This window comes from Drosophila hydei, unplaced genomic scaffold (genome assembly GCF_003285905.1).
Source record: "Drosophila hydei strain 15085-1641.00,03,60 unplaced genomic scaffold, DhydRS2 tig00000296-arrow-arrow-pilon, whole genome shotgun sequence".
Taxonomy (NCBI): Eukaryota; Metazoa; Arthropoda; class Insecta; order Diptera; family Drosophilidae; genus Drosophila; species Drosophila hydei.
This window is the reverse complement of record NW_022045705.1, coordinates 131,968-157,256: the sequence shown is the minus strand read 5'-3', so window position 1 is coordinate 157,256 and position 25,289 is coordinate 131,968. Positions and strand designations below refer to the sequence as shown.

General features: G+C 43.0%; 2 protein-coding genes across 2 annotated transcripts; both read right to left on the bottom strand.

The window, feature by feature from the left end:
• Positions 1-1,775: 1,775 nt before the first annotated feature.
• Positions 1,776-5,489, bottom strand: LOC111605662 (probable serine/threonine-protein kinase fhkE). The gene is made up of 5 exons (XM_030223833.1): positions 5,423-5,489; positions 4,720-5,033; positions 4,427-4,455; positions 2,322-2,419; positions 1,776-1,982 (listed from the first exon to the last, which is right to left on the bottom strand). Exons 2-5 carry the CDS (start codon positions 5,008-5,010, stop codon positions 1,822-1,824), a joined length of 579 nt encoding a protein of 192 aa, XP_030079693.1. The 5' UTR covers positions 5,011-5,033; positions 5,423-5,489; the 3' UTR covers positions 1,776-1,821.
• On the bottom strand, positions 5,485-22,173 carry LOC111604980 (AF4/FMR2 family member 4). Its single transcript, XM_023323317.2, has 13 exons — positions 22,005-22,173; positions 18,842-19,752; positions 18,403-18,787; positions 18,256-18,303; positions 15,220-15,288; positions 13,614-13,763; positions 11,414-13,013; positions 9,793-10,052; positions 9,467-9,695; positions 8,402-8,659; positions 8,219-8,331; positions 7,030-7,110; positions 5,485-5,682 (listed from the first exon to the last, which is right to left on the bottom strand). Exons 2-13 carry the CDS (start codon positions 19,721-19,723, stop codon positions 5,642-5,644), a joined length of 4,116 nt encoding a protein of 1,371 aa, XP_023179085.2. The 5' UTR covers positions 19,724-19,752; positions 22,005-22,173; the 3' UTR covers positions 5,485-5,641.
• Between the last annotated feature and the right edge of the window lie 3,116 nt (positions 22,174-25,289).

Genomic DNA, 25,289 nt, shown 5'->3' with positions numbered 1-25,289 from the left:
ATACATATTATTTATAAGTACGTAATACAATACAAAAAAAAATGTCAACTACTTTTACTTAATTTTAAATATTTTCCTCATTTTGCTTTCAATTTATTGCACTGAACTGTATTTTTTTAGTACTTCTTCTTGTTTTAACTAATTTTTTTGTTAATAGATTTTGCTTGCATTGATATCGAATACAGTTTTTTTTTAGATTTTTGTTTTTTTTTTTTAACATTAAAACTTATGCAAGTATATATATATATGTATATATATATAGAGTAGTTGTGGAAGTGTTTGTGTGTGTGTGCGAGTGTGTGTATGTTTTTGTGCATATTTCTTTGAGTACTTAGTATTTATAGTTGATTATATATTATATATATATAGGTTCTAATATTAAGATTAAAAAAAAAACGTTTAGTTGACTGTTGATTATAATTGCATATATATATATTTATATAAATATATATATATATATATCTATATATATATATATATATATATATATATAGATATTTATATATATATTTCTTCTTTTTTTTTGGTGTTAGACCTTTTCCGTACAACTAACTAAATTTAATATTCTTGGTATTTTTTTAAATTTTTTTTAGTTTTTAATTCTTGTTTTTCTTGTAATACAAAATTGACCAGATATCAAACACCAAAAAAAAAAAACGAATGTCTTTCTACTATATTTAACTGCTAGTTAGTATTAGATACAGATACAGATACGGTTACTAATCAAAAAAAAAAAAAAAAAATACAACACATTTATATTTAGATTTAGCTTTAGTATTAGTTTTAGTTTAAGTTTCAGTTTTGCTAACATATTTTATACAATTTATCAACACGACGAAGCGCCTAGGACATAAACGTGGAACAGCTCAATCTACGCTACACTCAACGTCTCTCTGCACGTCTCTCGACATCTCTATACGTTATCTAGTTCTATAATGTATCTTAGCTTATCAGCTCACACAGATTCGATCAAGAAATCGTTTGATTCGATTCAATTGAATCATGTTTTGTGCATGTTAAGATTCAAAAGAACAATTGCATCAGGAATTAAAAAAAAAACGATAGATTTCCAGGCGGCAGTATCGGATTTTATGATTCATAGCCTATGACTATGACAAAAATTGCTGATTCTTCACAGCATTTGATTTGGAGTCATTTTCAGGGGTTACAAATTATGATTCATGAATCATAAATCATGAATCATGACTTATGAAACAAGTTATGTTTATGTTTATGAATCGAACACCGATTCATGATTCAAAACGTATCTTTTTGATTCATGATTCATAACTCATGATTCATGACTCATGACCCATAACTCTTGGCTCGCTAAAAATAGCTTATAACTCATAACTCATAATTCATGTCTTCAATTAAAGGTTCATTGCACTCAATTCGTATTATATTAATTTTGATTAACAATTCACAATGATTTGGAAGCTGTGATTTAAAATACATCATTCATGACTAATAGCTTCCGAAGCTGATGATTCATAATGCAAAAATCATGTTTAATATGCATAACTCATTCGATTCATTCATGAAATGAATGTTGCATTCACTCAACTCAACTCAGCTCAATTCAACCATAAAGTAATCCGCAGAACAAAGTTGATTTAAAAGAGTCATGAGTCACCTCTCATGACTCGAAGCACATTGCCCATGATTCATTTGCATTGCATTCGAACTGAAGGGAAAAGAAATTGAAAAACTCATTTACCACGTAGAAGACACCGATTGAATCACGATGATTCATAATGATTCATGATCGGCGTCCTTGTTTATGGTATTATGTACACACGCACGCAACCCTGGAGCGCCTTAGATGGGCGTGGGCATCAGCTTGCCGTAGTCCTGGTGCATGTTCGGCTTGACCGAGTTGTAGACGGGTCGTCCGCCGTCATCGGGCAGAGCGTAGACGTCGGGCGGCACGCAGAGCGACTGCAGCTTCGAGATGTACGAGTCGAAATGCTCGTGCGGATGCGGATGCGCATGCGGATGTCCGTGCGGATAGCCGCCCGGATGATGCACTGTATAAGCGTGATGCGGTGGCGGCGGTGGTGGCGGTGGTGCCACGGCAGTGCCGCCGCCCTGATGCCCATACATGGGCGTGCCCGCTGCGGCGCTGTTCGCTGTCGCCGATGACGCCGATGTTGGCGGCAACGGCAGTGGCGGCGGCGGCGGAGGTGGCGGCAACAGCGTTGAATATGCAGCCGCAGCCGCAGCTGATGTATGATGATGCTCCGCGCTCAGCTGCACGCCAATGGCGGCGCCACAGCCATTGTCCATGCCAGAGCCGGGCGCAGCGCCTGGTGGCAGTGATGACGACGATGGCGGTGGCGGCGGCGGGGGCAGACGCACATGCTCCAGCAGTGTGATGACATTGTTGCGCAAGCTTTCGTAGTAGTTGTTCAGATTGGCATTGGGCGGACCGCCGACGCCGCCGTCGGTGGAGACGTGCGACATGCCGCTAGGCAGTAGATCGATGCCGCTGCCGCTGGTAGTGGATGAGACGCCGGCGAACGGTGACTGGCCGCTGGGTGAGGCCAGCGATGAAGCTGTGGGTCGCTGCTGTTGTTGTTGCTGCTGTTGCTGTTGCTGCTGCTGCTGTTGTTGTTGATGTTGTTGATGTGCGCTCAATGGAGAAGCCTCCTGCAAGAGTGTGAGTGAGAGAGAGAGAGGGATGCAATGCATATGTATTAGTGATTGGTCATTGGCTGTCACTTTACATATGTGTGTGTGCGTGTCAATTGTGATTCATTGATTCAATGATACGCTTTGCCAATTGCTCAAATTCAATTTGCTGAGGTGCTGCTGCACACACATTCACACATGTACGCATGTGCCTGCAGGCGTGTGTGTGTGTGCGTGCCCAAATTGATATTCCAATAAGAACGCCCGGCCAGTAGCATTCGAAAAAAAAAGAAATCCGAAAAAAATAACTGCACGAAAGAAAGAAAAAACGTTAAGCAAACGGACACACAAGCACACGAGCGCATGCCGAATGCACACGAAAACCCCTCGTGTGAGTGAGCTGGCAAGTATGAGCGAGAACAAGCACGAGAGCGAGAGAGCGCAAGAGCGCGGGAGCCAGGCGAGGCAACCAACTGCTGTTTAAGCTGTCGCTGTCGCTGCCGCAGTCGCTGCCTTGCCTCTGCTGCAGAGGTATTTTTTTCGTTTTCCTTTCGCTTTACACATCAAACGTAATTTTTTGTTCGCTCTCATAGGAGCAGGAGCAACGAGACCTCGTGCCGAGGCCACAGAGGTTACGCAGTCGACGTCGCTGCCGGCGCTGGCGCCGACGCTGCCGTTGGCGTTGTAGCACAGTTTGCAGTGGGGTAGCTAGCTAGCTGGCATTTTAGGAGCAGCAACAGCAAATCGAATGGCGCTCTGCGATTTGCTGCCTCGGCATCGTTTTTGGTGCCGACTGCGACTGACAGCGGCCAGACGGATGGATACCCAGAGACCGACTCTATTGACTGGGCAGGTGGGGAGGCCCACACCCATAGCTGCAGCTGCCTGCGCATGACCACACACATACACATATGTATATATATGGGTGTGTGTGTGTGTGTGTGTATTTAGGGACCTGGCATGCGTAGAGTGGGAGCTAAATTGTACGTTTTAGGGGTGGCGCTGCCTTTGCTGCTGTGCGCTGATTCGTCGCTCAATGCAGGCGACTAACGGCTGCAGCAGTTGCCTGCAAGCCAACGCCGATTGGCTGCTGCTGCTGCCGCCGCTGTGCCGCCATTTTGAATACGGCCTTGCAATGACACACGACAGAGGTCGCTGCACTCGATCATTGGCCAGCCGTAGCTGAAATACTAAGTGCAAAATGCAAACATGCCAAAAATAGCAGAAAAATGCGCTTAATTTCCAAGTGAAAACGGAAGTTGAAAGACAGAAGAAAAGCGAAGAAAACATAACTTTGCTATTTGTGCAACAGCCAGGGCGCGATAATTTAAATATAATAAAAGTTTTTCTTGCCAACAGACGTCGCCCAACTTTCTTTGGCCATGTTTTGGGTTAAAAAGTACATTTGCCAAGCCAGCGACGTCGGCGGCGGCGGCGACGGCGGCTGCTAAAACTTTTGTTTGGCGACTTTTGCGCCGACTTTTCCACAATATTGTTGTTCTTGTTAAAGCTTTCTTTTATACTTTTTCTTCTTCTTCGTCTTCGTCTTCAGTTTGTTGTTATTGTTAACAACATACGCCTTATTATTGCTTTTGGGTTTTTTGGAGTTTAGAGACGTCCTTGAAAAGTGGCCGCAACTTAGAAAAGCAGCGGCTCAGGTGCCAAAAAACAAAAAAAAAGGAAAATGAAGAAGAAAAGTTGCAGACAAAGTCGCAACTTTCGCTGCGCAATCGCGCATGACCAACAGCGTGCAGATAACCTAGGTAATTGGCCCACTTAATTGAGGTTATGGCTGTTACTGTTGCTGAGAATGTTAGTTTGCTGTTAACGCTATTTAAACGAGTTGAACTTAGATTGTGGACTTGACCCATATTGAGCTGAGAGCTGTGACTGATAAAGTTACTGTTGCTGTTCCCTTTCCTATGTTAATTCGCGCTTTCCATGATATGTCTATAGAACATATACAACTGTGTTCTGTTAGTGTTAATGTTAATGTTAATGTTGCTGTTAAGCTTAAATGTTTTGCTTTTTTACTATATAAAATACTCAAAATTTGTTGCGATCAACGAACCTGAGCCTACGTACCCGATCGCTGGTGCTCAGCTGCGACTCCATTGCGTTGATGTCCGACTTGAGTCGCATCATTTGCGATTCGACGCGCGCATTTTCACGCTGCAGCTCCGATATTTCCGCTTCCAAAGTGTTCAGATCGTCGCTGCCGCCAGGCACGTTGACGGAGGTCTTATCGCCGCCGCCGCTGTTGCTGTTGCTGCTGCTGTTGTTGTTGTTGATGTTGCTGCTGTTGTTGTTGCTATTAAGGCCAGGCGGCAAAGGAACGCCAACGCCGACGCCGACGCCAACACCGACGCCGCTCATAACAATGTCCAAGCCGCTGCCGCCTAAAGCAGGAAGAGAGCAGAAGGCGTGGTGTAAGGCAAAGAGCAGAGAGGGAGAGTGAGAGCGACAGAGAGAGACCGACAGAGAGCGAGTGAGAGAGAAAGAGAGAGAGAGAGATACTTGTCGTTAGTGATGGACGCTCGCTGCAATAGTTTTAACTCTTTGATGTGGAACTCGATCGATATTGAAATTGTTTTTTTTTCTTTGATTTTTTCTTCTTCTTTTTTTCTTGTTTTACAAAAGCTCTCCACGGTTGTCTATGTGCGCGTGTGCTAGCAACTCAATTGGAGCTTTCATGTGTGTGTGTGGGTGTGTGTGAGTGAGAGCGAGTGTGCATGTGTGCTTGTGTGTGTGTGTGTGTGTGAGTGAGATAGCAAATATCACGGCTTACCTTGGGTTCGATTCTTGTGCAATTTGTTTGTTAGTTAAATTCATTTTTGCTTGTGTTGTTGTTGTTGTTGTTATTCTTGTCATTTTCGGTATTTATTTTTGTTGGTATTTTTATATATCTTGTCTTTTCGAAACATTATGCTTTCTGCCTTCTGCTTGTCTGTGTGTTCTATACTTTTTTCTTATATATTCTTTAGTATTTTTTTCTGTTTTTTTCTATTTACAGTAGATACTCGGCACCGATACAAAACGTCGCGTAATCTAAAAGAAAACATTGCCAAAAAAGCAAAAACCATGAAACGAAACGAAAAAGAAGAAGATAAACGGATTTAAATAACAATTTGTGAACGGTTGCAGACATATTTGTGAATATATAGAGAGGTTCGTATAGTATAAGCGTTAGTTAGTATTTAGTTTAGTATATTGTACTGTATCGGGCGCATCGAATTAATGTTATGCACCGGCTTTGACTTTCTTTTACTTTTCTTTACTTTTTTTCGGCCCTGTCGTCTGTCGTAAGGTCAATTTTGGTATATTTTGGTACGCTTGAGCTTGTTTGCAGAATAAAACAAATGCACGCATTAAAAATTTAATTTTCTTTTTTTTGGTATTTTTTTGGTAATTTTTTTTTTGGTATTTCGCCTGGCACATTCCGAAAAACCGAAACCATAACCAAAGCCAAAACGAAAGTATTTTTTTCTTTGTTGTTGTTCTGTTAGACGTTAGCACACACGCACACAAAATTCCAACCGAAAATGTTCAATACGAGAGAGCGCAAAGACACACAGAGAGATAGAGAGAGTGTGAGTGAGGCAAAGAGAAAGAGAGCGAGGTAGAGCGAGTAAGATAGAAAGAAGTGAGCAACAACAAAAGACAGATGCGAGACAACAGAACACAAATTCTCAGAGCACAGTCAGAATCCAGTTTAAATGTTGGTATTTAAAATATACCACAAAATTGATCAATTTGAATCATATTTTAAGTCATATTTGAATCATTTTTGAATCATGATTCAAATCGTATTTAAAATCGTATTTCAAACTATATTTGGTTCTTAACTCTAAAAATAGTTGAACTATTTTTGATTTCCTTTCTAAATGATTGTAGATTCATGCTTCAACTCATATTTGAATCATAGTCAACTCATATAAGAATCAAATTGCTAATCATTTTTTAATCATATTTCGATTCATATTTAAATTACATATTAATCACATATAAATTTCTTTCCAAATCATTTGAATCCAATATGAATCATATTTGAGTCATTTCCAATGAGTTCTGACCATGTTTCAGTTGAATAGAGTGTTCTCTGCTCAAAATGTGTGCTGCTTTCCTCTGCTTGTGTTGCGTACTTAATTCGAATGTTATGATGCCCCAGCACTTGAAGAAACAGTTAGGGCATTATAACCGTTGTAAGCCCAGGTTCATAACAGAAAAACACGCAAGTGACTTGAACTATGTGTGACACAGTTAACAAAAAGGCCAAACGGGTTGGCCAAAAAGAGATAGATATAGAGAGAGTGAGAGAGTAGGATAGATCGAGAGAGGCAGAGAGAGGAAAGAGAAAGAGGAAGTTTGATAGTGAGCTGTGGCGCTCACACTTACCTGTATAGCCTTTGGGATATACCATGGTAACCTCATCGAACTTGGGTTTCTTGATGCCCTGGCTGCCAACTGTGGTGCAGGCTACAAAACAGAAAGAATAGAGAGAAATAGATAGAGCGGGAGAGAGAAAGAGAGAGAAAAAGAGGTGGAAATGTGAAGAGAGAGGGAGAGAAACAGAGAGAGAGAGAGAGAGAAACAGTTAGAAGAGTTAGGTAATGAATAAAAGAGAGTATTGTCCATTGTTCATTGATCACTGATCATTGATCATTGATCACTAATCATTAACCATTAATCATTAATCATTAATCATTGAACATTGATCATTATTCATTGATCAGTGATCAGTGATCAGTGATCATTGTCCATTGTTCATTGATCACTGATAATTGATCACTAATCATTAATCATTGATCATTGATCATTATTCATTGATCGTTGATCATTGATCATTATTCATTGATCAGTGATAAGTGATCAGTGATCATTGTCCATTGTTCATTGATCATTGATCATTGATCATTGCTAATTGATTATTGATCACTAATCACTAATCATTGATCATTGATCATTATTTATTAATCATTAGTCATTGATCATTGATCATTGATCATTGCACATTGCTCATTGTTCATTGCGCATTGCTCATTGCTCTTTGATCATTGATCATGACTCATTGATCATGATCAAATGAGTGGAGTGTTTTAGTTACATTGCTGCAAATTCTTCTAAGAAATTTGGTGTTCAAAAGGAAACAAATTGAAGTTTCGGACTTGGGCTCTTTGAGGTACTTTTCAGAGAGAATACTTTCTGCAATAGGTTGCCTGAAGTTGAGTTGGAACAGTTGAAGTTGGCTTTTGTGTGCACTCGAAAGCGAATTAGATTAGACTGAGAATCGAGCATAGAAACTAAATGTTTGGCAGTTGCGAAACATTTTCTGATCAAATGGCAAAGCTCATAGAGTGTTTCAAGAATAATCTGTTATCGATAACTCCAGCAGTTACTGAAGTATAGTCATCGAAAATAGTAACACTCTTGTCTGGCCAGCCTATAAAGCATAAGAGTTTGGCTATATACTTCCATATTATGCACTGTTTAACTACTTGAAACTTATATTTAACACTTTCCGATGTCAAAGGTATTGAAAATGTTAAATTCCTTTGCTTCTTAGCCAGATTTCCAGTTGACTCACCATCGAATTTCATGGCCGTGGCAGCTGCGACTGCGGCTTTATGCTGTTCCACTGTGCCGCCGGCCTCCAGAACGCGCATCTTATTGCGATTGGCAATGGGGCAGCCCGACGCGCTGTGTGGGGTAGACGAACACACGTTGAGTTAGCGAGTTCGAACTGGCCTTTCGGCTACTTTCCGCTTACCTTCGATGTGAAAGGAATTTGCCGGTGGAATGGCCAGAGCCATCGCAGCCGGGTATCGGGCAGCGCAGTGGCTCTGAGTCTTGGCCATCGCGTGGCTTGCTCTTCGGTTTGTTGGCGCGCGGACAGCCGGACAGACTGCGATGCGATGAGTAGTTGCCAGTGACATGGCCAGAGCCATCGCAGCCAGGCGTCGGGCACTTCAGCTCCTGCGAATGCGATTGCAAATGATTGCGATCCGAACGGGAGCAGCCCGTCAAGCTAAGAGAGCGAGAGAGAGAGTAGAGGAGAGGAGAAAGGTCATATTAAAACTTGGCCAAGACAGGTGCAAGACGTCCGATAAGCCCTGAGGCGCAGCTACGCCTCGTGCGCCCTTTAAAATTTCATTAAATTTGAAAGTGGGAAATTTCGTGGAAAGGGAAACTCTTGGCGTGTGGCACAGTTTGGGGCTTGCGGCTGTCCAGCTGGGGCAGCATTTATGAGCGCTTTGCGTCCGCACGCTCGCCATCGTTAATATGCTAGCAAAGCAGCTCGACTGCACAGTGGCACAAGTAAAAGTGCAATTGTGGGGCGTGCCTGACTATGAAATACCCATTATACATTACGGAAAGACGGATGGACAGGCAGAAGGGAAAAACGAAGGGATAGAAGTGAAGATGGATAGACAAACAGACAGCCAGACGGACAGACGGACGGACAAACAGATGGACGGCCGGAAGGATAAAAGGAGAAATAGAGGTGCACACGGACAGAGGGCAGAAGTGCCACACGGATATGACTAGATCAACTCAGCTCGTTGATCAAATACATACTTTAGGCGCCTCAGGCTTTTCAGCTTAGCTCACGTATGTATCCCAAAGCTTCAAGGCTTCGAGTTTTTTGTGGCAGCTCACAGAAGCTGCAACCACTGTGCGCCGCAGCGACTGTGACAATGACAGCGACAGTGACTGTGAGTGATGAGCAGCAAGGAACGATACTGTTAGATGGATGGCACACACTGTCCATCAAGAGCGCTTATCGGGCGGGGACTTTTCACTAATTGCATATTAGATTAGGGAGAGGACTTACCCATCTTTGGTCTTGTCGTGCTGCGGTATGTGCTGCGGCGGTGGCATCGAGTAGCAGGTGGCCGGACTGGGTGAATAGCCGCCGGAAACGGGCGTCGGATAGCCGCCGGGCCCAACGGCCGTCGCGTACGGATTGCTGCACTGATAGGCGGCGGGGCCATAGCCATGATAGCCAGCTGGCGGATAGTCCGATTGAACTACCATGCCGTAGCCAGGATGTGGTGAATAGCCTGCAATGGAGAGGGCAATAAAGAGGAATGGATTATGTGATATGATAGCAGATAAGTGATGTATGCTATATGATGTGATATTCCGTTGAGGACTTACCGCTCGGATCTCGGTACGTCTCGATATAGTGTGAGCCGCCGCTGTCGGGCGTTGATTCGCGACTGTATGGCCGCGGTCCGCTGATGTGACCCACCAGGCCAAAGCCAAGCGGACGTGGCGGTCCGCTAAAGTCCACTGGCTCCATTTGTGGTGAACGCGGCGGTCCGTTCGGTCCGATCGAGCCGGGCGCAGCGCTCCCAAAGCCCTGACCGTGGCCCACAACAAGGCCGTCGGCGCCGTACTGCGGGCTCGTGATGATGCTATTCAAAAAAGAGACGGAAACCTATTAATAGAGGAAACTTTCCACTTGGCTTGCCTGCCATGCCTGCTTATATTTATATATAAAGTTAAGTAGCCCTAGACCTGAGACTGACTGAATGACGGGCATACACAGAGGGAGATACCTAGAGCTTAGATATTAAATTTGGGTACTGTAACTCGTAAAGTCTCTGAGTTCCTTGAGGTCAGATGAGTTCATATATGGGGAAAAGTTGCTGAAAATTAGTTTATTTTGGTTTTCTCTAGATTTAAATGATTAGATATCAAATTTTAGACTTCTTGCTCTTAAGGTCTCTGAGTTCCTTGGGGTTAGATGAGTTTGTATATGGGGAAAACTTGCTGAAAATTAGTTTATTTTGGTTTTCTTTAGATTTAAATGATTAGATATCAAATGTTGGGCTTCTTGCTCTTAAGGTCTCTGAGTTCCTTGGGGTCAGATGAGGTCAGAGAAAACTTGTTTTAAATTGTTACTCAGTTGCAGTTTCTATATCTTATTCTTTATAAATATATGTCTCCAAATTCTCTAGATAAAGTTGATCAATATTTAGCTGGATTATTCACATATATCAGTGTGTATTAGTTATTTTCCAGCTTAATTTATCAAATGATGCAGCTCTAGCTTTGGCAGTCGCCGAGTTCCTTGAGCACAGTATTAACTAAGGATAGTCTTTTTCTTATAATAAGTATAAAAATGCCTTTCTAATCAGAAGAATGAGCACTATTTGGTTGCACAATCACTTTTCAACATGATTTTCTTATCGTAGTTCATTAGCTTTCAAGCTCTACCTGCCTGGTATAAGAAAGCTCTATTAAGATATGACTTAATACTAAGTATTTACGACTATTACATTCAATTCGAATGTAATTTTTGTAATTAGAAATTAAGTTAAGTGTAATCTATCTAGATTATTGCTGTAAGTTAGCCCTATATCATGTCTTAGTCTAGCTTATTATGAGCACGACGCAATATTTTTAAGAAATGAACAACAAATGAAGCTTATAAGTTACATAAGAGCGAGTGTACCAGGTTTGGTAACGCTAGCTCCAATAGTTCCTGAGTTACTAGAGGTCAAAAACGTGTTTTATGAGATATTTGACACATGTTGTATGACAAGCTTTGCTCTGTGTCAGTATGCTGGAGAGAGTGCACAAATCAATATGAAAACAATCATATAAGAGTAATTAAATAGTAATTAACAAGTAATTAATAAGTAATTAATAAGTAATTAAACCAAAATATTATAAATCTTGAAGTCAAGTTGAGCCTGGGCAAGTTCTGGCGTGGGCTTTGGATGCTGGGTAAAGAGGTGGGGGCGGGAGCTGGGGCTTTGTTCGGTCTTACCTGTGCGGCAAACGCGTAACGCTCAGATCGAGCGTCTGGCCCTGCGGACTCGGCACTTGGGGGCTGGCAATGTTGGGGCTGGCGCCCGGCTGTGGGCTGCCGTTGCCCATGCGCTGGTTGTATTGGTTGTGCGAGGCTGGCGAGTTGAAACCGTGCGGGCTGGACGATGTTACCGATGTGGCGCCCGATAGGTCAACAGCTGGCGCTGCCACGCCCACATTTGGCGTAGGCGAACTGCTCTGTTTGTTGTGCTGCTGCTGCTGCTGTTGCTGCTGGAGATGTTGCTGCTGCTGTTGCTGTTGTTGCTGCTGTTGCTGTTGCTGTTGCTGCTGCTGCTGCTGCTGTTGCTGCTGCTGCTGCTGTTGATTTTGATAGGCAGCTGCTGCTGCTGCCGCCTGCGCCGCAGCCATCTTCACCGACAAGTTAATGGCCGAGAAGCCCGGCGGCAGCGGCCCCATTGTCGGATCGTAGTGATACATGGGCCGCGGATAGATGGGCCCGCCCCCATTGGCCAGCTCCTCGTGCTCGGCCTTGGCCATCAGCAGCTGCTGCTCCTGCAAATATTTCTGCTGCTGCGCCTGCAAGTCATCCGCCGTCTGCGGCAAATAGTGATACATGTTGGCGGGCGCTGTGGCCGCTGTGACGCCCGGCTGCAGTCGCTGCCCGCCGCTGGGACAGCAATTTGGATCGTAGCGCTCGAAGCCCGCTGTGCCGCTGCCGCCGCCGCCGCCGCTCACTGAGTCGCCAACGCCGAGGCCAACGAACACGGGCGCCACTGTTCCCGGCGGATGTGTGTGTGGATGCGAGTGCGAGTGCGGATGCGGATGCGGATGCGGATGCGGATGTGGATGCGTATGCTCATAGGCACTGCGCGCTGTCACCGGCGACAGCTCGCTGCTGCTTGGATTGCTGGCGAGCAACTGTTGCTGCTCCGCGCTCGGATCATGGCCATGGCTCTGGGCATAGCGCATCTGTTCATATTGCTGCTGACGCTCGTCAGCCTGCTGCTGCTGCTGCTGCTGCTGCTGCTGGTGCTCTGTGTGGTAGCTGGCTGGATCGTTGGCATCGCCGGCGCTGGCATTGCCCGCGGGCATCATCTGTGTGGCATTGCCCTCGATAAAGGGTCCGCGTTGCTGATGCAGCGTGTGTTGCTGCTGTTGCTGCTGCTGCTGCTGCTGCTGCTGCTGTTGCTGCTGCTGGTGATGCTGCGCGTGTGGACTTTGCATGCTAACGAAGCGACTCAAGTGCGCTTCGCTGTTGTTGCTGCTGTTGTTGTTGTTGCTGTTGCCGTTGCTGTTGCTGCTGCGCGCACTGCCAGCGGGTATTGCGCTGCTGGCCGCTGCAGCGGCATCGTTGGCCAAGTAAGAGTGCATGGGACTTTTGTTATATTCCGACTTAATGCTGGCCACCGGACTGTATTCCGTTTTGATAATGGGCATCGTTTTGTTGTTGTTGTTGTTGTTGTTATTTGTGTTGTTGTTGTTGATGCAGCTGCTGTTGTTGTTGTTCAAATAATGGCTAGAACTGATCTTGAGCTTGTCCAGCGCATGCAGCTCCTTCTCATGCTTCTCCAGTTCGCCAGCTGCGCACAGCGCCAAAGAGATGGACAGAGATGCAGAGAGAGAGAGAGAGAGAGAGAGAGAGAAAGGGGGAGAGAGAGAAATTGTGTGTGCATGAGAGAAAGAGAGAGAGAGAGAGATAGAGAGAGAGAGAAATATATAGAGAAAGAGACAGAGAGAGTATGAGAGAAAGAATGATATGCAGAAATAGAAGAGATGATGAGAGAGTGAGAGTATAAGAGATAGAAAGAGAGCATGAAAGAGAGAAATTGATTGTTTGTAGGGAGAGAGAGAGGGAGAGAGAGGGAGAGTGGGATATAGAGTGAGAGATAGATAGAGAGGGAGCAGGAGAGAGCGCAAAATAAATTGTTAAAACTTTTTGTTGAAGCTTTTTCATTTTGATTTTGATTTAAATTTTGATTTAATTATAAAGTTTATTTTTATTAAGGAATATTTGAAGGTTTTAATTGCTTGATTGTCAGACAGGCGATAGAACGCACCTGCCGTGTTATCGTTATCGTTATCGTTATCGCTATCGCTATCGCTATCGACTCCGCCTACCGCTAGTGGCAATGGCAAGGGCAATGGCAACGCTATCGCTATCGGGTTATCGCTCACGCTCACGCACATCGACTGATACCGCCCAACCACCGATCGACGAGCTGTCAAGCGCCGTACAGCCCGCGGACAGCCGGACAGGCTGCGATGCACGCTCCGATGCGGCTGAACGTGTCCCCGTCCGTTGCAGCCAGGCGTGGGGCATTTCAATATCTGTTCGTGCAACGCCAGCACTGCGGTTCAGGTGTCATTGGTTGTAGGAGCAGGACGATCCAACGGGTATTGGGTGGGGTGGGGGAACGAGTGAGGGGTGAGTGTCATTAGTTAATTGTCAGTAAGTGGGCTAAGACTCTAAGCCGCTAAGACACTAACACAGGCTGCCATTACACACTACGAGACACACAACAACAAGCATACGTACATCAAATAGTGGTTGAAAGAGAAGAGAGAGAGAAATAGAGAGAGAGAGAGAGAGAGAGGAGTTGAATTTCCTGATCACAACTAGAGCAAATCCTACTTCAGCTAAAGAGTGAAAGAAAAGCTAAGAGAGCTTAGAGTGAGTCAAGAGAGATTTTTAGTGCTAAGAGAAGAGAGGCAAAGAGAGAGAGAGAGCTAATGATTGCTTTGAAAGAGGTTGGAAGGGATATTTGACAGCCTTTAATATAACTTAGAGAGAGAAGAGAGAGATAGAGCGAGAGAATGAGAGAGAGAAGAGAGCGCTTTGATGAAGCATAGATGAAAGTTAGCATATATATCGAGCCAAGATAGATAAGCGATAAGAGAGTTTCAGATAGAAATGCATAAATAGATAGAGAGAGAGAGAAAGACATATAAAATTAGAGATTCAGAGAGAATTTCAGACTCAGAGTGATAGAGTGTCAGTTATTGAGAGAGAGGGGGAGCTTGATAAAGCAAGAGCGAGAGGGAGAGAAGGTGGAAGCATCACATATTCACACAGAGAGAGCGAGCGCGTGATATGGAGTTATCGAGAAAGATTCAGAGAGAAAGAGTGCATCAGAGAGAGAGACCAAGAAGTATTTGGAGATATTCAGAGAGAGAGAGAGAGAGAGAGAGAGAGAGAGAGAGAGAGAGAGAGAGAGAGAGAGAGAGATTCAGGGAGGAAAAGATTCATAGAGATAGACGGAAAGACAAGAGATTCAATGAGCGAGAGAGAGATATGGATATTCAGAGAGACAGAGAGAGAGAGACGAAGAGAGAGGCAGGAAGATGTAGTACCTAACCTAAGCAGACTTACACACACACACAACTACATACATACACAAACTAAGAAGTCAGCATGCTACGATAAGAGAGAGATAGAGCTATGAAAAGAGATAGAGAGAGAGGGAGAGTAAGAGTGAGAGAGAGACAGAGTACTAGAGAGATTAACACAGCTGTAGTAGGACATATGTTAAGCTCTAGTTAGAGAGTGAGAGACAGAGAGAGTGAAAGAGACAGAGAGATAGAGAGATAGAGATATCGATCTACATAGGCGCTACAAAATACGAAACTTTTGGGCACTTACATTCCGTTGTGACTTTATCGCGCTTCGGACAACCCGACAAACTGGCCAAGCGAAGAGGCGCGTGGAGATATAGAAGTAAAAAGAGAAGCTTACAATTGAGCTTGAGTTGAGTGTGTGTGTGTGTGTGTGTGTGTTGGTGTTGGTGTTGTGTAAGCTGTACCTTCGATGATGCGAATATAATCCTGTGACATGTCCTTGGCCAGTGCAATGAGGAGTTGGGCATTTGGCGCCATCTACAAGTAACCAAGTAACAAAATGAAATCAAATCAAGGCAACAACTAGACACACACACGCACACACACACACACACACACACATGCCTAGCCAACAATGTGACAGCAGCTTGAACAGCGAGCGAGCGAGCAAAGGGAGGGAGGCTAACAGGTTTTCTAATTAATTATGTGAATGCGTCAAGCGGCAGCAGCAGCAGCAGCTAAGGGTATCAGGGCTGTGACATGTTCATGGCAAGAAAAATATTCTAACAAAATGTACAGCTGACAAGACGCACACGCCGACAACAGCAACAGCAACAGCAACAGCAACAGCAGCGACAGGAGCAACAACTAAATGTTAAAAAAGACAGACAGCGCATTCTTTTGCCTAAATAATTAATTAAAATTTGATGGAAAACAGCTTTGCATTATTTACTTTAAAAAGAGCACACACACACCAGCACACACATCGGCACACACACATGACAGCAGTTGCTGCTGTTGTGGGCGCATAAAAAACAAAAACTTCGCAGCCAAAAATCAACCAGACCACGTCTAAACTTGGCCTTCTAAGCACAAATTCTGAAAGATAACGTCACAGCACAATACACACACAACACACACGCACACACAACACACATTCACACACACACGCACACACAGCGCGCATGTTGCTGCTGTAACAGACAGCAACAGCAACAGCAGCAGCTAGAGGCGAAGGCTTAATGAAATATTTTTCGAAATATTTATGCATAAGTGTGTGTGTGTGTGTGTGTGTGTGTGTCTATTACGTGGCCGTTCACAATGTCAAACTGCAAGCAAAAAACTGAGCTCATTTTGTCGTAATTAGAATTTAATTAAAATGAAGCGAAACGCCTGCAATGCCCAAATACAGGGTATCTCCGGGCTTAAGCCTAATCAGACCGGCTAAAAGTGGCTAACGGCAACACGCTAATGACTTATTACGTGCCTTTGTCAACTAGTTTTGCATCTCTCTCCCTCTCTCTGTCTCGCTCTCGCAACTATTTAAAAAGTCATTCAAATTATATGAATACCAGAGTGAAAATATGCTCTGTGTGTGTGCGTGTGTGTGTGTGTGGTTGTGTGTTTGTGCCTGGCTTAAGAGCACTTGAATCTTTTGTGCCCTTGGCTTTAGGTTTTAGAGCTCTGAGCATATTAATGCCAGCACATAATGACAAAATAAATATGCAAAAGCAGTTGCCAGAAACGTGCCTCTCATATTTACCCTTTCACATACGCGTGTGTGTGTGTGTGTGTGCGTGTGTGTGCGTGTGTAGACATGTTTTGTCTGTTCGCTTTTTGACAACGAGTGTTCAATTTTATAAATTTGTATAATGTGCGCTGAAATTAGTGAAAGAGGCTCAAAAACCAAAACGAGCAGCTACTCAACTAGTGTGTGTGTGTGTGTGTGTGTGTGGGGTGCACGTGTTGGTATGTGTGTGCCTAGAGATGAGCTTATGTTTCTGAAGACGCAAAAGTTAAGAAAAGCTACTTGAAACAGTCATCGGCTCACAGTAGCGTTATCGATAAACGATAAACATTAAGAGTATATGCATAAAAGCAAGCGCCTCATTGGAAAATATAGCTATATTAACAGTTATACGACAAGAAAACAGAAAAAGCTGAACTTATTGAATTTTTCAAAGGATATTCTTATCGATAAACGATAAACATTTCTAGTATAAATAAGAAAAAATAAATGTACGATATGATGTACGAAAAACCTTTTTATAAAATATTTTCAATTTAAAATATTTTTTGTTTTTTTTTTTTTTAAATATATTTTAAGTTAAATTTTTTATTTTGGTTTCCTGTCTTATAATCTCATTTCCATTCTGTTTTTATGAATGATATTTGTTCCTTATTAATTTAAAATTTTGTTTTTATTTATTTTTTAAGTTTTTATATTTTAGTTTTGTTTTTTAGCTTAATATTTTTTTAAAGAATAATTTCTTAAATGTTTCGTAATTTTTTTATATTTTTATATATTTATTTATTATTTGTAGTGATATAATACGCTTTATTATATATTAAATATGTAGGTAAAATTAAATTGCTATTTCTTTTTTAATTATGTCATAAACATTTATAAATATTTTTTTCAAATAATTTTTTTTAAATTTTTAATAAAAAATTTGATTTAGCTTTTGTCATCTCTAGGCACACGTGTGTGTGTGTGTGCGTGTATGTGTGTAGATGTTTTACAAGCCATTAAATGCCTTGCCTCCGCTGTGGACCACGTCGCAAGCGCCACGCCCACCGACAACCGCCTCCAGCCTCAAAGACCACACAACCAGAAATTTTCTAACGACAAAAGCTTTGAGCTCTGCGGCGGAGAGCTGAGTGGGAGCTGTGTTGAGGTTGCCAGCCAATTCTGGCTAAATGTGCAAATAATAATAATAGCAACAACAACAACAACAGCAATAATGATGATAATAATAACAACAACAACTCAAGGGGCACATTGCCAAAGTGAATCGAATATTTGTAGAGCAATAAGTGTGATCGTAGCACACGTACACGCACTCACACACACACACACACTCTCTCTGTGTTTCTCTCCTTTCTCTCTCACTCTCTCTCTCTCTCTCACTCTCTCTCTCTCTCACGCACTCTATGTCTAGTTATTTCTAAGCCAATTTGTCTTAAAACTCAATGCAACAAGAAGTTTCGCCGAATTTATGTTTTTTTTTTTAAGTTAAATGTGTGGATGGTTTGGGGGATGGAGGGTTTGATCGGGGCTGATTGGGGGTTGGGGCAGGTTTTCGGTTTATGGGTGCAGCTGTAACTGGCACTGAAAGTGGCGCCGGAAGCGGAGCCATTAACACAGCAGCAATGCCAGTTCAATGGAGTTGTTGATAGCTTTCGCTTTGGAGCTTAGATTTTTAGACTTTTTAGCCTTTTTTAAGCCGTTTTCAGCTTTTTTTTTTTTTTGGTGTGTGTCTAGTAACAACGACAACAACTTACCGCGATTTTGACTGCCCGGCGAGTAGCTGGGCGCTGGCGTAGATGCTGCTGCTGCTGCTGCTGCTATTGTTGCTGTGGGCGTAACTGCTGCTAAGGGCGTGGCTGTTGCTGTGGGTGCAGCTGTTGCTGTTGCCGCCGCTGTGGCTGTCGCCGCTGCTGTAGCTGCCGCTGCTGCCGCCGCCGCCGCCGCTGCTGCTGCTGTTGCTGTCGTCGTGGGCGCAACACCAACAACGCCCTCACGTGCAATGTCCTGCATCACCGAGGCCGCTCGACTGCCAACGCCCGCTGGCTGCAATATCGTATACTGTTTGGCATCCATCAGCGGCTCCTTGCCAACAGCCTTGGCCAGCCGCGGCTCGTTGGGCGAGCCCAGCTGCGGCGCCATCTCATAGCTGCGACTCTGATCGAGGCAGAGGCCGTGTTGCTGCTGCTGTTGCTGTTGCTGCTGCTGTTGCTGCTGCTGCTGGCTGGCAGCAGCGGCTGCTGCATAGCCATAGTAGGCCTCAGCGGCATTGTAGGCGCTGCTCGTATACTGTGCATGGGCGTAGGCCTGCGCCTGGGCGTGCGCGTGTGCCTGGGCCTGGGCGTGGGCGTGGGCAGCGGCTGCAGCGGCCAATTGACCGTTGCGCTTGATGATGTCGATGGGCGGCTTGAAGGCGGATGTTGCTTGTGTGTAGCCGGATGTGTTGTCATCCTTTTTGTTGCTGTTGATGCTGCTGCTGTTGTTGATGTTGTTGTTGTTGCTGCTGCTGTTGTTGTTGTTGTTATTGCTGTTGTTGTTGCTGATGTTGTTGTTGCTGGCATTAAGACGCGCCTGATCGTTCTCCTTTTGCCTGTGAAAGCGTAGCAGCAATGTGTGAGAATTGCTGTTGCCACTGCCACTGCTGTTGCTGTTGCTGTTGCCATTGCTGCTGCTGTTGCTGTTGCTGTTCGCATACTTTTGCTTCTCCTCGAACAGATTCTGAAATGGCGGCGGATTCTCATCCTCCTGTTCCTGCAGACGATACAGATTGGTGCGCGCATCGGGCCAACTGCCCGAGAGACTCTTGAGCGCCGCTTGGGTCTCGCGTATCAATGTCTCGTCATCCTGATCGGCAACATCCTGAGCGGCGGCAACAGTTGCTGTTGATTTGGGCATTGCTGTGGCTGCTGTTGCCGCTGTTGCTGCTGTCGGAATGTTGCTGTCGCCGCTTGCTGCCTTAGCCAATTGTCGTTTCTTCTGTGGCAATGTGTTGTTGTTGTTGCTGGTTGTGTTGTTGTTGTTATTGTTGTTGTTGTTGTTGTTGCTGGCAGCTAATTCATCATCGCGACTGCAGCGTTTGCGTCGCTTTATAGACGTCTCATGCTCATTGCTGTTGCTGTTGCTGTTGTTGCTGTTGCTGCTGTTGTTGCTGTTGCTGTTGCTGCTGTTGCTGCTGCTCTCGACCAAGGGCGTCTCCTTGTTTAAGGGCCGCTTGGACAGCGCCATTTTTGCCAGTTTGCCAGTTGCCAAAATGCCTTAACAACAAATGTTTTCATGTGAGCTCAAAATTGGTTTTGGTATTTTTTGTGGTATTTTTTTTTGGTTTGGTTTGGTTTGGTATTTGTTTTTGTTGTTAGTTGTTTTTACTTACGGCTAAATGTTAGTAGCGTTATGCAAAAAACAGGGCAAAGAGAGTTTATTTGAGTGGGAATTGGGATCAAGCAGGTGGAGTTATTGTTATCATGCAATAGCCGCAGCAGCCGCAGCTGCAGCAACCGCAGCAGCAACAATTGCTGTGCAAAAAAAAATTGCATAAAAAAAATTCTTAATAAAAAAAAAATTAAAAAAAAAAATGTTAAAAAATATTTCAAGTCGAAAACATAAGTTATACACTGACAAAAAAACGTTAGTTAGTTGATTTCATAGACGACAGATGCACAGGGAATGCATAATGCTGCATCCTCTTGCTCTTCTTCTTGCTTCTAATGAACGTCAAGTTACTCTGGACAAGAATTGTCCAAGCTCAAATTGAGAGTTTTGCATGAATAGCTATTTGCAGGAGCTGACCCACCAGGCGTGTTACTATTTCCGATACCGATATGTCAGCAGCTGTTTGAGTTATCGATAACGGCTTATTTTTGAACCATTTTATGAGCTCTGCCATTTGAGTAGCAAACGTTTAACGACTGTCGAATGCTTAAAAATATTTCAAGAATTATATAAACTCCAATCAATTTTTTAATTATATTGAAATAAGGATTTTATGCTGACCCAGCAAGCGTGTTACTATTTCCGATAACAATATTTAAGCAGCTGTTTGAGTTATCGATAATAGATTATTTTGTGGCCCATATAATGCTTTGCCATTTGAGCAGAAAAAGATTTACGATTATTACATGTGTGAAAGTATTTTAACTATTTTAAATAAAACTTTAACTGACTTATGCTGGAGTTGGCACTGAAGCAGGACCTCAATTGCAACTAATCTATGTAATATATATATATATATATTTATATATATATTTAGATTACATTATATCTAATGGCATGACTCTAACTTCCATATACAACCAGAAATACTGTTATATCTTGAACTGTTTTTAAGGTAAGGCAATTTGTTAAGCTATAGCTCTTGTTTGGGTTGCCTCGGATCGGAAGCTGGAGCTCCAACTCTGATTGGCTAAAGCTGTATGAATAATACTAAATGGCTTTATATCTGGATTTTTCTTTTTAGTTTTATATTGAAAATGAATCTAAGCTTACTGGAAATTTATTTAAGCTTGTGAAATTCTACCAAGTTCTGTATACTCAGCTCAAACGATTCGACTTCAGTTTGGCTTGACCTTTTATGGGAGCACTTTATATATTCCTAAGCACTAATAATACTATCTGTATCTGTATCTGTATCTAATCAGGTTTCAAGCTATCTATTTGGTATGTAGCATAGGCTAGTGAGTAAGAACTTGGTTAGACTCAAGAATTTTGTCATGGATCAGGCTGACTATACTGCAAGGCAGATCGCTTACTATGTCTGTTACTCCTTATGAAATGGTTTTAATATAGGTGAAGAAAGCTTCATCTGCTCTTAGGTTGATCTAAACTGAGTTCTAAAATCTATTTTTTCTTAACTATAAATGCAAATCTTGTAGAACTCGTTTAGGCCAACTTGAGTTGAGACATGTGGGGCCCTCTTCAGCCTTAGACTTTAGAATATCAATTTAGCTCGAGATATAATTTGTTCTCTATGAAGATAGCTGGGCGTTTGTCAAGTCTGTGTTCTAGTGTCTATATGGTATATAGTATATAGTATATATACATATTTGCATGTATATGAGCAAGCCTATATATATTTATATGGTTCACATCTTCACTTAGAGCTCGCGCCTAAAGCTAGGCAACAGATTTTGTTGCGCTCAACTGAAATTTGAAGCATAAAAGAAAAAAGTTGTTTTTTTTGTGGAACAAATTATAGAGTTGTACAACACTGGCTTAGACATGTTTGTGATGTATATTAGATGGCATTAGATGAATAGGGAAAATTTTCATTTTCATTTTCTTATTTTTTTCGTATTTTTTTAGCTTGCAAAAATTTTCAATGTGATTTTTCTTGTTGCATTGAATTTCTACTTGTTGTTTTAGTATTTTGAATACTTTTTAATGGGTTTTACTTAGTTAGACTAATAGACTAAATATAGAGTTCCTGGATGTTACGAGCTTTAAAGTTTTTATTTCTTCATTTTCTGTTTTTCTTTTTTTTACATTTAGATTGAGAAAATTTGAACTTTACCTATTTGATAATTGTGAGATTCGGTTTAGCTTTGTTTTGGGTATTTTTATTTGTCTCTTTTACGTTTTATTGTGTGTTGCACTTTAGAGATCTTGTGACTGTTGCAGGTTTGCCATGCTGCATGCTGCACACACTAACACACGCGCGCGCACACACACGCACACGCAGACACGCACACGCACTCACAGAAAAATAACAAAAAATTTGTTTACTATATAGATCAATGTAGATATATATATATATATATATTGCACTGCACTTGGATCTGGATTTATGTGTATTTTTGGGGCGACGCCGAAAGAAAAAAAGAAGAAGAAGCCGCAAGAAGCAACACAAGAACTCGATTGTTTTGTTTGGGGCTGCCGTGGCGTATACGCAATATCAATTAACGCGCGCACTTTGCTCGACTTTGAGCTTAGTTTTAGGCCGACGTCGACGTCAGCGACGGCAGCGGCGGCGGTGACGGCGACGGCGACGACGTCACTTTAAAATTTGTTTTATTTTTTTTTTTGTTTTTTGTTTTTCCTTTTTCTTTTCTATTTTGTTGTTGTTGCTGCTGCTGTTGTTGTTCGCTTCCTTTAGGCGACGGGCTGCAGCGAGGCGAAACTTTGTTAAGTTGGGCGCGCGTCGCGTAGTTTGGCAAAAGTTTGTTTTTAACTTTTGATGCCGCGCGCAAAGTTTTCTTTTTTTTGTTTTTGGTTATTTTCTTTTTTTTTGTGAGTGTCGATTATTGTTGTTGTTGTTGCGCGGCTGAGTTGCAATAAGCCGTTGAGCGGCGATTTCTTTTTGGCGGCGTGAAGTCCGGACGTCCAAAAACCGACTGCTGCGTTGCGTTTGGGGTAATAAAATTTCACATCGGCAGCGGCTGGCCGTCACACAAACACGTTAGCGCCGCAGTCGGCGTCGACGCAGCGTCGACAGCGAACGCATCGGCTGCGTCGGGATTGGCAGTGGGGTGTGGGCTACAGGGGCGTGGAGAGGGGACGGGACGCTTAGAGGCGTATGCAATCGTCACTCGGCACACACGACAACGACAACGACGACGACGACGACGACGCGACGAAACTTCGTAAAGTTCGCGTAACTGTTGTTGCTGCTTCCTCTTTCTCTGCTTGCTGCCTGCGCCTGCTTGCCTGCCTGCTGCTGCTGCTTCTTCTTCTACTTGCTGGCTCAGGAGGAAGCCCGAAAACGTGCGTCTCTACCTGTTCTAAGTTCGCTGCTAACTGACAGTTTTCCAAAGTTGTCGAACTTTCGAACGCAATGAAAATTGCAGCCAAATTTTTGCTGCCGATGCCAGCGTCAGCGTCGCTGCTGCTGCCGCCGATACACAACACGCACACACACACACACAAACGCAGCTGTACTGTTTTCGGAGTAAACACGAATCGTCAGCGTCGTCGGCTTTTGCGCGTCGTCTCGTGCGCTTGCCTTCCCCAGCTTGTGCTTAGCACAGTTGTCGCAACTGTTATACGCGCAAGTATGCCAGCCACCGAGTCGGCGCAGTACGTGGCAGCGCTGTGCATGTGTGTGTGTGTGTTGTCCGAAAAAAGAGGCAGCGCATTCCTGCAGCCAGCCGCCCTCAGCGCTGATTTGCCTTTTATCTCTTGCACGCTAATTGTAAATTCCAGCAGCGCCGTCAACTGCTTTCGCTGTCGCGTCGCTGCCTCTGCTGTCGCTGCTGTTTCTGCTGCTGCTTCTGCTGCTGCTATTCACAAATGAGTTTATCCCGTTGTCGGGCGCAGTCCGCAGACGCGTGCGACGCGCCGTCCGCAGCTGGATTGGCAGGCAAATTTTTGTTGTTTTCTTGTTTTTGTTTTTAGATTTCTCGATCACTCACCCAAAAAAATTCAAACTCCGATTCCGATTCTGAATATGCATGGCTTATCAGCTGCTCAGCAGCTGTCACCGCTGCCGTCGCAGCCGTCGCTGCTGTTGCTGCTGCTGCTGCTGCTGTCGTCTCATTAGTGACGCAGCTTTGTGATTTAGCAGCCGACGACTGAATCAGTGGCAGCAGCGATAGCTGTGGCAGCGGCGCAAAGTGCAGCTACACAGAATTAGCCACGATCAGATGGTTTGGTTCAATAGAACTAGTTTGCAATGTTGGTGCTTTTCAGTTCAGTTCAGTTCAGTTCAGTTCCGTTCAGTTTAAATGAACTAGTTTTTGCACTGTTGCACTTGAACAAACTTGCTTGCTGAACAAGTTTCTTGTTGTGCTTTTGAGTCAGTTCAAATGAACAAGTTTTTTTTTCATTACTTTGGTGCATTTCACACACAGTTCAAGTAAACTAGTTCCCTTATGGTACTGCTTGCCACTAAGTTCCAATTAACTAGTTCCGTTTTTTTTTTGTTTTTTGGTAAAGTTCACGAAAAGTTTTTGCATAGTTCGCGGCATATTTGCAAGTGTTTCAAACAAACTTTCTAGACATTTTCGTATAGACCACAACAATCAAATATATATACGTATATACACATATATATATACATATTATATTTAAAGGCCTTTTTTGGTGAGGTTATGTGCGTAGTCTATCGATTTTGTTCTGAACTTTCTCGCAGTTCACGAAAGTTTGGCGTGAGAACTTTACGGAATTTAAATCGCATTAAATTTTTAACTACTTTACCGAACAAATTTCTGAGCTGACTTTAAATATATGACTTTATATATATGTGCCTGACTTCTAAATATATGCTGTTCCTTATCTGTGCCAAGTTGTTCCTGAAGCAATTGAAATACGAACTGAATCCAAATACTTTGGAGCAATGTTATATATATATTATATAGATATTGTATAAAGCTGTTTAGTGGAACTAATTTTTGAATGATGAACTATGAATGAAATACAAATTGGAACTACTTTAAGGTGAACTGGTTCATTGTTCAGATAGTATTGTAATGGACTCAAGTGTCCCAGAGGCATTAAGTGAACTAGTTCATTGATCATATATCGTTGTAGCCGTGTTGAATGCAATTATGAATTGTTTTAAGTGTCTTTGAGTGAACTAGTTCATTGATCAAATAACCTTCTAGCCAGGCTGTAGTCTTAAATTCGAATCTGTATGCAAACAAGTTCTACATTTTATAAAACTGTCTTTAAGAAATTCGAAATGTGTTCATAGTTTCTTAAGACATTGCCATGAGAATTGCATAGTAAGGCGTTCTTATACTAAAGACAGTTTCTTAAATATTGAATGAGGCACAGAGTCGAGTCTTTTAACCCGCTTTCGCTGAAGTTTTAATAGTTATTTTTATGAATAAGTTAATGTTCTACATCTGCTGCGGTGTGA